The sequence below is a fragment of the Antrostomus carolinensis genome, unplaced genomic scaffold (genome assembly GCF_000700745.2).
Source record: "Antrostomus carolinensis isolate BGI_N321 unplaced genomic scaffold, ASM70074v2 scaffold8156, whole genome shotgun sequence".
NCBI classification, from domain to species: domain Eukaryota; kingdom Metazoa; phylum Chordata; class Aves; order Caprimulgiformes; family Caprimulgidae; genus Antrostomus; species Antrostomus carolinensis.
Genome location: NW_010322456.1, coordinates 30627 through 42782, shown reverse-complemented (window position 1 = coordinate 42782; position 12156 = coordinate 30627). Strand labels below are relative to the sequence as shown.

The following is a 12156-nucleotide window of genomic DNA, read 5'->3' as shown; positions in this document are numbered from 1 at the left end:
CTAGTTGGTTCATCCACCATTTGCATCAGGTAGATGTTTCATGACTCAAATATGATCAAGTAGAGAAATAGTCCCAAGGGTAAGTGTGCGTGTGTGTTTCTCTTCTCCTGTTCATTTTGTCCAGAGCAGTAGATGCTTCCAATGTCCTGGAAGAAAGGTGGATTTTATAGGAGCAGTGTTTCAAAGTGGCAGTTAAAATTCACACCTATACAATATATAAGGAAAAGAGGAATGAAGGGCATCAGAATGTGGTGGGGTTTGGGGGGTTTTTTTTAGGAATTGAAGGCAGACATTAACCACCAAGCCTGCTGGCCACTGCAGGAGTAGTCCTACCCAGTTGTAGTTCCCTGTTGCTGATGTTTCACCAAGTACCAACACGACAATTTGCCTGTTAGTCTGTGCTTAAAACCTACGTTCTTTGTGTATGGAAAAGTGACATATTGGCAAAAACCAACAGAAGGTGGCTGAGGAACATCTAATGGTTCCCTGTGTAACTCTTTCCTGGAAAGAGAATCAAGAAGTGGTTAACTTTATTTGAGAAGATAAAGTTAGTGCACACACCCCCTCCCAGCAGTAGGAGTTTGGAGGAGGTTCTGATGCCAGCGGCAGGGTATCACGGGGATCTGCAGCCCATAATTAGAAGTATGACCATTTCCCCACCCCTTTCTCCTCCCAGGCATCTTTGGGGATGCCTGTTCTAATGCTGGGGTGCGCACAGATGGTTATTGGTAGCACTGTTGTTTTGTGTGCTGCATCAGTATAACAACATATTGTGGAAGGGATGTCAGTAAAGTGCATCTTTCTTTCATAAATGGCCTAAACCTTCTGAATACTCCTTCAGAAACATGGGGCAAACAAGTATTTGAGGTGAAATGTACAATAAATTCAGAATAATTTTTTCTTCTTACAAATATTTATAGTGACATTTCAAAGGAAGCTGGAACTTTTGTTTGATTCCAAACTGTAAGTGCTGTAAATACATATACTCTGACGAAAAATGGGCACGTATATAGGGGTTTTTATAACCCTCACTTTGAATTTCTATGATCTGTGCCAATACATTGCAATTCTAAGAAATGTTTGTATGTGTACTGGCTGAAGCAGAGATGGAAAAATTACTGAAAACTCTCGTGTATTATCTTTGCGTTGCAGTATCGCTGTCTGGGGTGGGTGTCTCGTGGAATAATTGATGTAGTACATAGTTAACACTGGAAAAGCTTAACAGTGTTTACAGTTAAAGCTTGCTAGTGCATATGAACATGTAGTACACAGGGAAAAAGGGAACATCAGGCAATCTGCACTGGACAACTGGTGTGAAGTTCTGTGGATACAGGGGACTATAAAGCCGTGCAAGTATAGGAAGGACTTTGGAAAAAATGCAACTTGCACAGTTGGGTTTTTAATCAAAAGTTTTTTTCCCAATCAGTTTTGCAGATCATATTTTTCCCTCTCCAGTACTTGAGTTGTAACCAGTTACAATTACAGTGTTTTATTTGCCTTTAACACTTTAAGAAATCATTGTTGCTGGTGTTTGTTCATGTGCTTATTCGAGTGGGACACTTGTTATTAACCATTTTGTCACTTAGTACAAGAGAGGACGTGGTTGGTACATGAGGGTCCCTGAAGCTCCTTGTGAACACTGCAGATAGATCTGAAAATACTGAGTGATTTTGTGATTTAAATGAGAGATTACTTATGGCACAGATAAATGCCAAGTGGTGAGGAGGGGACAAAACAGATTTCTGTGCAAAATTATGCCTATGGCAAAACATAGACCAGTTCCTGACTGTGTATCAGAAAAGGGCACTGGGTTTCTTTTGGGTAGTTTTCTGCAAACACCTGCTCAGTATTAGGTTTTTTTTTTAAAAACAAAACAAAACAAAAAAAACCAAACCAAATAAATTGTTAGAAATTATTATGGAAAAGTAGTAGAAGACAAAAGAAAAGGCTCGAATATGCCACATTATAAACCCCCACCTTGAATATTCTGTGCCATTTTGGACCCTGTTCCAAGATTTAGAAGAGGAAGAGGCATGGAGAAGAATGACAGGCTTGGGCTGGCTTTTGGAAGAAGAAAGGGTAAATAAGATTGTGACTAATCTGGAGAAGGGATAGGATGAAAGGGCTGAAGAAAGTAAGTTGCATAAAGACACTTTAGAAGACAAAACCATCATGGTTTCAAAAGTAAATTGGACAATCCCGTGGGGGATAAGGATTTCATTACATGGTTTGGGTGCACCCGATGGCTCTGGGCATGCAAATTTTAGGAATTGCTAAATTTCTGGTGGCTGGAATTGGGGAAAATACTCAGCATCATTCACACCTCCCGGCTTATGCTAGTTCCTTAGACATCTGTCCTAAGCCTTTCAGAAACAGCACACTGTCAGCCAAACCTTTGAACCAAGAGTACCACCACTAGGACATGCGTGTGTCCTTAGGGCACCGGTTTGGATCTGTCCCCAGTGTTGTTGGGGGAGTGTTTGCACTCCAGGCTTGCTGTGGAAGATCAACCACACTTCTCCAGAATTTGGGAGACAGTAGCAGTGAGCACAAATAGCTCAGAGAGGAGCTTGGGGTTGTAACTTGTGGATTGCTGTGAAGTTGTGTGTTACCTGCTTTGGTTTTAACTCTGTTTATCTAGGTGTCTGGCATCATGCATTTTAATGGTTATCCCCTTGTATTTTGGAGAGGTGGCCTTTTTCTGTCTTCTGCCAGTGGAACGGGGATGATGGTACCTTTGCTGTTCTGCCCCTTCTGCAATTTCTGTGTTTTGTGTCTTTCTTCCTTTTGAATAAGATCAGTTCCTTTCTTATCTGTTGCCCAGAGCTTATAATTTTTTCTCTAGAAGCAGCTGTGTGAAAATGGTGACTGTTATCAGGTTTTGATCAGCAGCTGCAAAACCAAGTAGTCCTCTTAATTTCATTTTGCATCTGTAGGGTGAAGCTTTGCGCAGCAGCAGTATGTCTTCACCTTTGAGAAGATCACGTTACGTTAATTAACATTTTGCAGTTGCAAGGGTGGTTTTTGGGGGATTTTTTTGTAACTGTAAGAGCTGTTTACCTCTTAAACGTAGTTCTGCATTAGATGACAATATCCAGGATAAATTGTCTTTTTTTCCAAGCCCTTATTGTTTTTGGAAGGCTCAGTTTGAAAGGAGGGGGCTGTGGTGGTTTGTTTGTCTTTGATATGCTATTAATGCTATTAACATATTAAAATGCTTTTGGTTTGTTACAAAATCTACACTTTAAAATTGTAAAATGTAGTTGTAATTAACCTGAAAACAAGGAACCTCAATGCAAATTTTTCCTGTAAGGAAATCTATGGCAATACCGTTAATTCTCTCTGGCACTTTTATTTTCACCCTCGTTTGCCGCAATGCACGCCCAAGACTGCCCAATGAGGCAACCTTTGTCTATTTATCTATCGCATGAAGTTCTCCTTTGCATCTCTGACTTGCCTCCTGACTTTGAAGACCAAATGTCAAAAGAAAGAGCCCCCTATGATTTAAGGTGTAGAAGGTCACAAACTTACAGTGATGACAAACCCTAACGAACGTATTTTACCTCTGTTGGTGCCCTTTTCCAATCCGTACCAGCTGGCCCAATCTCCCTGCACAGAGACATGGTCTCCAAAGCCGACAGGTTTTTGATTCCAGTCTAAGTATGTAAGTTTACAAGATGGGATGTAGGAGACTTCTTCCACTGAACTGCAGCTGTCCCATGTTTGTGGTTTGAAACTGCAACTATTGACAAGTGCAGGCAGAGTTTATATAAAAACTCAGAAGGTTTCTTGCCAATTCAATAAGCATGAAAAGTGGTGTGTGGTGTTTACATCCTGGCGGGTCTTGCCAAAAGTTTTGTCTCTCGAAGTATGTAATCATTGCCTCTTACATCTCAAAAGTAATTTTCTGGTATTTGAGTATGTCTTTGGAAGTATGAGTCATGGGAAAAGATCTACTCAAAGCTCTTACACAATTTTACTGACTCTTTTTTTTTTTTGGCATAGTCTAGTCTATTGTGCTGTCTTGGTTCTCCACTTTTTCTGCTATGGCTACAACAGAATCCATAAAATCTTATATCAGGGTTTAGAAATCAGAGGTGATTTCAGTTGTTTTAATTTACCTTTCCTATGGAAAACCGAACCATCGTGGACAGTGATACCATTTGACCTTGTGTTCCCAATGAAATATGGGGCAACAGTGGTATTCCTGCAAATTCCTTCAGAATGGAATTCTTTTAAAGGAATGTCATCAACATAGTGTGGTTTACAAGGGAAAAGTATCAAAGGCATCCCTTATCGATTTCGTATTTGGGATGCAACAGATTTTCATTTATTCTGCTGAAATGAAAAAAGGGTGCCATGAAAAATTTATGAATAAATGTGAGACTTCCGTGACAATATAAAATGTTAACTTTCTGTTTAATTTTGTTCACCTCTGTCTCTGAGTCGGATCACAAACTGAATTCACTTTCTTACTTTTCACTTTAAACAATTGAAAAATCTTGAAGTCTTTTAACTTCTTCACAAAAAGCGATACAGTAAGAAGATTAAATCACTAATACAACAAGGAAGACTTTAAAAAGTAAAATAAACCATTATTATATAGCTCCTTTGACAGACAGCTTGCCTAATTAATCATAGCAGATTTATAATCGGACTTATTTTAAAATCTTTATATCAGAAATACAAATAGAAAAATGTATCATGGTCTGAGTTTTAATTTCATTAGTCATTCTCTTAATATTTCTCTCATACTTCATATGGGTCACAGTAAAGCAACATTTGAACACAGTTAAAATGTGGAGATATAGGATGTTCCAGTTATTTAGGTGAGCCTGTTTAGTGTCTTCACTGGACCCACAAGTGTTTGAAGTATCTTGTTGGTTTTAACAACAACAAAAAATCATAGCATTGCATATTGTTAGAACTTTAAAAATGCAGCTTCTTCAGAAAGATAATGACAAATTAAGCAAGATCGATCAATGGCATTTAATGAATAATTTCTTTACGCACTATTTCACTGTAGTTTTTAAGAACTCTTATGCACGATGACCTGAAGTACCTGTTTGTGAGATACGGGCTGTGGGTTTCCAGAAGTTTTTAACGAAGTCTCAAACTTCAATTTTCAGGAAAAGTCTTTCAAAACTTTCCTGTCTTGGCCTGTAACACATTTTTCCGACATTTTTAACCCTACAGTTCCCTCCCCCCATGGATACTCCATTACATTAATTTGACAAATTTTATGGAGATTTTACATGGAGACTTTAACATACAGATGGATTATAGATCCAAGATGTTCTCTTATTTTCTTTTATGAATGGTAATTATTTGGTATTACGTTTCTAATGTGGAGCATGGAAAAACCTGTCCCCTCTGTGTGATGAGGAATGGCCTGTTTACTTGGACGCCTTCAAATTCTGTCTAAGTGACTGGGAACAAGACCAGAAAGACATAGTGCTCTATTTGCCAGTTCTAATAGCAAAAGCTGTTTACACTTGAGAAATATCTCATTGTCTATGAATCCATTAAAATATCCATCACTGCATGGGTTGTCTTTCCCTCTCGCAGAACTATAGTCTGTATTTCTTCATTTCCATTTTCTTTTAAAGACTATTATGCTTTATATCATCCTGTCAGTCAAGTTCTTTATTTGGCTTATTGTAAGTGTTTTCTTCTCTATATTAACCTCTCTGGCATTTGAAACAAAAGGCTTCTGCTTTCTCTTTGCAATCTTGATGCTTTTAGATGACTTAAAGATGTTGGAAAGGGAGAAAGCAGAGCATAAACCTACTGAAGTGCATGGGTATTAGGAATATTAATAAACCTTTCCCTTCCTTCTAAAAATAAGTATATGATGATTGGTCTGTTTGGCTTATTTAAAATGTGTTTTCTCACAACTGTAAAATGAATCTGTTGGATCCCCTCGTCGCTTTAATTTTGCTCTGTGCAGAATGTCTATTTCTGTAACATTTCAGTAACTTCCAGGGGACAGAGTTCCATATTTAGCGTGTGTTCTTAATGTGACTAGTGTGTTTTCATGCTCATAGGGATTCTGAAACTGCTGAGCTAATAAAATGTAATTAATAGAACGTCATTGTTTAAACTATTTCCAGGTACATCCACCTTTATGGAAGCGTTAGCAGCCAATGGTACAACCAACATACAGACATCGGTGACAGGAGTGACAGCCAGCAAGCGGAGGTTTATTGATGACAGGAGAGATCAACCCTTTGATAAAAGGCTACGTTTCAGCGTCAGACAAACAGAGAGCGCGTACCGGTACAGAGACATTGTTGTCAGGAAACAAGATGGATTCACACACATTTTGCTATCAACAAAATCATCTGAAAATAATTCACTAAATCCAGAGGTCAGAAGAATGCTGATTTTGGGGGGAAGGGTGCTGATGGAATTATAAGTCTCTGCCTCATTCTGTCTGTTACTCAGGCACAACCATATATGAAACAAGATTCAGGTGGTGGCCTACAAGTTGTAACATGTACAGCTGACTTTGAGTAATTCAGCTGAGTTTTAACTACATTATCTGAACATGTAGATGTGCTGTCTCCTACAAGACGTGGCGATTTATTAAGTGCAACTTGAAACAAGCTTTAGCCTGAATTAAGGCTCTTTTCTTCTGAGCTGGTTGCATGTGCCATCTGCTGTCCAAATTACAGAAATGCTGAATGAGTGCTGTAGTTACAGATAACATCTAATAGATCTTTTCTTAATAATTTCATTATCTTAGTCTAATTACATTTCAGAAATGCAAAGCTTCTAATACTTTTTTTTAACTTTCTTATTTTGGGCTAATGAAAAAAGTAAACTTTTCTAATATGATAGTTGAGTGGATCCTAAAGAAAAATTAAAGATGTCAAAGATCTCATGAGGGGGAGGAAGGGAGGAGAACAGTATGTTACTTTGTAATGATGTAATTAAAAGATTCTAATGAATTTTTGATTTTTCAGGTAATGAAGGAAGTCCAAAGTGCACTGAACACGGCAGCTGCAGATGACAGTAAACTCGTGCTGTTCAGTGCAGTCGGTAGCATTTTCTGCTGTGGTCTCGATTTTATTTATTTTATACGACGTTTAACAGATGATAGAAAAAAGGAAAGCACTAAGATGGCAGAAGCTATTAGGTAGGTATGATTGTCTGTGGTTATCTTGAGTGGGTATTCTTCAGTGTATCGTCTGGCTTGTTTTATCTCTTCTTATTTGAAAAGCCTCTAATTCAACATGATCTCACACATTCACCTGTTGTGTGATATAGTGCACAGCACTTCTTTATACCTCCTGTCCCTTTCTGTTTGGCTTGACATTTCATGCATCACTATTTTTACTACTAAAATTTAGCTATGAAAGCTGGTAGCATGTTGTACACTCCTCCAATTTTAAGATTTAAACAGACATAGGGTTTCAAGAAAACAAATTTAACACACACAAATACAAGATGTGCATTGAATGAGTAACTGAATATAGTACATTCAGAGCAGTGAAATCATGGATATTTTAGAGGAATAGATTAATATAGGTGAACTTCATCCCAACACTTGGTACCAAACCTAACATTTAAAGAAAATGAGCTGGATTACTACAAACTAGAATAACAGCTATGGAAAAAGCATGGATCCTTAGGCGTGTTTTAACAGTACAAACAAGTAGCTTATCATTTGAACACTGGTTTTGGGAGCCTGGGCTCTTGGATTAGCTCTTGTATGCTTCCAGGGTACCTCTGTTCCTTCAGAGACATGTGTTCTGTTGTCATTATCAAAGTTCATGTCCCTGAAAAAGGCTTTGTAACATGTAAAGCCTGTTTAATTGGAGGCACAGTGGGCTCATGGAGATGATGACAGGTTTGTTTTGGTGGGTTTTTTTTTTTCAAAGGAAAATTTTCAGTCATTCTGTATAAAAGTTGCTCATAGAGTGACTTCAGATGTGGCAGGGGACAGAGGCCCCTGTTAACTTAACACTCAGCTTTTGTCACTAGTTTAATTCAGGCCCTTCTAGAAGCCTGGTTTGTCACTTACTATTCATTGTTAATAAAGTGGATAAAGGTAACTTAAAACACCTACAAACCCCCCCTTCAAATTTAATGATGTTACTTTTCATCTACATGCTAGAGATGGTCCTCTCTGGAACATTTAGAGGCATGATTAAAATTATCTAAAGTCTCTGGATGTTTGTATGACAGCTTGTGTAAGGTGGTTCCAGTAGGAATTTTTTTGCATTCATCTATTTCAGTACAGTAGGCTGAGGTAAGCAGCAGGTTATCACAACCTTTACTGATGGATGCAATATAGTAAAAGTCCCGTTTCACAGAACTACAAAAACATGTAATGCAGATGGAAAGCAAATTTTAAAAATTACCACTAAATCCCCCTCTTTAAAAAATGCGATGAGAATCCCGTATTTCAGCATCTAATACTGAAATGAAAAATCCTCTGTCATTCAGAGGACAGGAGTGCTTTACAGGTGCTGACAACTCTATGTTGTACATTGTATTCTAATAGGAATTTGTCACGTACCTGAGGTAAATACAGACAACTTCTACTTCTGCCTTCTGTGTGGTAGCTGTTAACTGAGAAATGTCTGCACCTCAACTGTCAGGTTTTAGAAGTCTCTGCTTGGTCTGATGTGTGTGTATATGCACAAGCACACACACACACAGAGTTAACATTTTCCTAAGCAGCTCTTGAAGGCGTTTACTGTTTGAGGATAGAGCAGCATGTAAGCATCTGTGCTTTGTGGGTACTGGAATGAATTGCCATCTTGTGTTGATAATGAGGATGAGAATATGCATTTGTAACTGAAAAGCACAGCACCTCTAGCATTATGACTAAACTGAGAGAGGGAGATGAGGAGGGGAAGTTCACAGGTGTGTGATACGTGATAATAGAGCTCTACTATTTATGGGGTGTTCATAACTTTAGAAGGCAGATTTATTGATTTATTTATTGATTAAGAAAAGCTGTCTCCCAAAAGTCCAGAAACACTCCTTAAGGAAACTCATTAATGCTTTGTCCACCTTCACTTATGCCTATATACATTATACCTTTACTTAAAAAATATAGATAGATACCTTATACCAGTGTCACACATGAACACAGTGAAGATCAAGCGGAGCTTTAACCACAGTTTTGGTGCTCAGAGGTGAGCTGTGACTACAGCTTCATCTAAGAGAGGGCTGTGAGGCACATGAATACAGAACAAGTGCCAGAGCAGCTGCTGCTTGTAGGAGGGGCATTAAATCTGCACCTGCCTGATTACTGTGCTTTGCTGGGCTGGCAGAGGTGCTAGGGTTCCACGGAATCACAGAGTGGTTGAGGTTGGAAGGGACTTTTGGAGGTTATTTTGTTCAGCCTGCTCCTTCTCAAGCAAGGTCATCTAGAGCAGGTTGCTCACGACCACGTCCAGGCAGGGGTTTCGAGTATCTCCAAGGATGGAGAGTCCACAACATTGCTGGCCATCTGTTCAGTCACCCTGACAGTAAGAAAGTGTCTCCTGATGTTCAGAGGGAACCTCCTGTGTTTCAGTTTGTGCCTGTTGCCTCTTGTGCTGTCACTGGACACTACTGGAAAGAGCCTGGCTCCATCTTCTTTTCATCTTCCCTTCAGGGAAGATATACATTGATGAGATCCCCCTGAGCCTTCTCTTCTCCAGACTGAACAGTCCCAGCTGTCTCAGCCTTTCCTCACTTGAGAGATGCTCCAGTCCCTTAGTCATCTTGGTGGCCCTTTGCTAGGCCATCTTCAGTAGTTCCACATCTCTCTCTCACTGGGGAGGCCATAACTGGACATCAGTGCTGAGCAGTTGCCCTGCTGGCAACACTCCTCCTAACACAGGCCAGGATACTGTTAGCCTTCTTTGTCACAAGGGCACATTGCTGGCTCCAGTTCAGCTTGGTGTCCACCAGGATCCGTAGGTCCTTTCCTGCCAAGCTGCCTTACAGCTCTTTGGCTTCCAGGATACATTGGTGCTTGGGGTTGTTCTTCCCTGGGTGCAGGACTTTGCACTTCCCCTTGTTGAACTTCATGAGGTTCCTGTCACCCATGTTTCCAGCCTGTTGAGGTCTCTGGATGGCAGCACAACCCTCTGGTGTATCAGCATCAGCAAACTTGCTGAGGGTAGACTGTGCCCCATCATCCAGATTGTGAATGAAGGTGTTGAACAGTACTGGACATAGCACTGGCCCCCTGGGGTGCAACACTCCAACTAGACTTGGTGCCACTGATCGCCACCCTCCAGGCCAGCTATTCAGACATTTTTCAGTCCACCTCACTGTCTGCTCATCCAGCTCACACATCAACAGCTGGACTATGAAAGTCTTATAGGAGAGAGTGCCAAAAGCTGCGCTCTGAAGCCTAGGTAGACAATATCCACTGCTCCCTTCATGCACCAAGCTGCCACCTCATCGTGGAAGGTTATCAGGTTGGTTTTGAAAGCGATGTTACTGTGGAGGTGAATTATTACTGAGTTTTCAAGGGCTGGTGTATTTTACTCTACACATATAGTGAGTGCCTGTTTCTGTTTCTCTTCAGGAATTTTGTGAACACTTTTATTCAGTTTAAGAAGCCAATCATTGTAGCAGTAAATGGCCCAGCCATTGGACTTGGAGCATCCATACTGCCTCTGTGTGACGTGGTTTGGGCTAACGAGAAGGCCTGGTTTCAGACACCATACACTACTTTTGGACAAAGTCCAGATGGATGTTCATCCCTTACATTCCCTCGGATAATGGGCCTGGCTTCTGTAAGTAGCTTGCAGGGTCGGGGCTGACGGCTTCACAGCGCGGTTGTGATCATTTATCCAGAGTGATTTCAAGACTTTTTACCTTTGCTGTGTTGTATTTTCTTTATTTTTTCTTTCATAAAAAGCTTTCATGAGAAACCATTATTTATAGCTTCTCTGCTCCGTGGGTCATGGGCACCCTTAACCCTGACAGTGGCAGAGGTTATGTCCTCCAGGGACACACCTTCCCTGCTGATGCCTCCTGAGGCACCAGTGCCCCGCGCTGAGCGCGGCATCGGAGTGCAGCAGAGCAGGGGCTGTTCTGTTGTTACTCAGCAGAGCTGTTAGTAATTCAGCTTTCGTGCACTCGCTCTCAAGGAGTCACGTTGAACTTCCTCGCCTTTGCTGCTGTTTAACACCAGTGCATTGTGCAAGAAACACTCGCTCCAAATCACCTTTGTGAAGGATTTTGGTTTTTTCAGTCTTGGCACTCAATTTACAGTATTACTCAATTGAAACCAAAACAAAAAGGTAATGCTTTGCATTGTTGCTGAAAACATAAACCATGTGTTAGTAACCCTTTTCTTGCTTTCCAATTAGATGAAAGAATCAAATGTAACAAAAAGCTATCTAAAAATCTCCTACCTACAGTATTTTCATGTTGCTTACTATTTTTTTTATGCTGTGTTCTTTGAAAACTGTTAGACCTACGTCCCATTCCAATTTCAAGTTGAATGGTAATAGTATGAAACAAGCACTTGTGTAGCTACCCTGTCTTCCTAAACTACTGTTTATTATAAAAGCCAATTTTTCCTTATAGGTATTTATTGATTTAAAAATACAGATTTCAATATATTAAAAGCATCAGTTTGAACAGATATAATGACTAATTGTGTGATGTCTGGATTTAGTTATTAGAAAAGAACAGAAAAGGTAACTGAGATTAACCATTGTAAGAGTTAATTTAATACCTTAGCATGTTTCAAACTACTGATTCTTCCTTTCCCTTTTTATTTGGCCATCCATCCATCCATTCATCCATCCATTCCATCCATCCCCGTCCTTTAGAGACTTGTGGTTGTTCCTTTTTGTTTCTTTAGAAGTCGTACCAAAAACACACAAGCTCTTCCCTAGGATACTCCTTCATGTGTGTTTGTGAATACTCTCATTTTTAAATATAGAGATTTAAATTGCAAACTTCCAGTGATAACAATTTCATAATATTTAGTGCAAAAGGGGGAGGGAGGGAAGGAAAAAGTCCACTGTTTTCATACTACCCTCAACCCTCTGCAGTACAGTCAGTGCTGTATGGGACGCAGTTGGACTTTAATCGGTGGATTTAATGAAATATACTCAGAATCCACACTGAAACCTTTGATCAAACCTTCTATCTATAAAAGGGAGAGAGAAGTCAGCAGAAAGAAGA

General features: G+C 39.8%; 1 protein-coding gene across 1 annotated transcript in view; it reads left to right on the top strand.

Moving 5' to 3' along the window:
• The first annotated feature begins 6118 nt into the window (after positions 1-6118).
• LOC104526703 (chromodomain Y-like protein) overlaps positions 6119-12156 on the top strand; it is a 10835-nt gene continuing 4797 nt past the window's right edge. Inside the window, exons 1-3 of the mRNA XM_010170239.1 lie at positions 6119-6370; positions 6969-7141; positions 10541-10751. Of these exons, the coding sequence (XP_010168541.1) occupies positions 6128-6370; positions 6969-7141; positions 10541-10751 (627 nt within the window). The 5' untranslated portion in view covers positions 6119-6127. The remainder of the gene's footprint in view (positions 6371-6968; positions 7142-10540; positions 10752-12156) is intronic.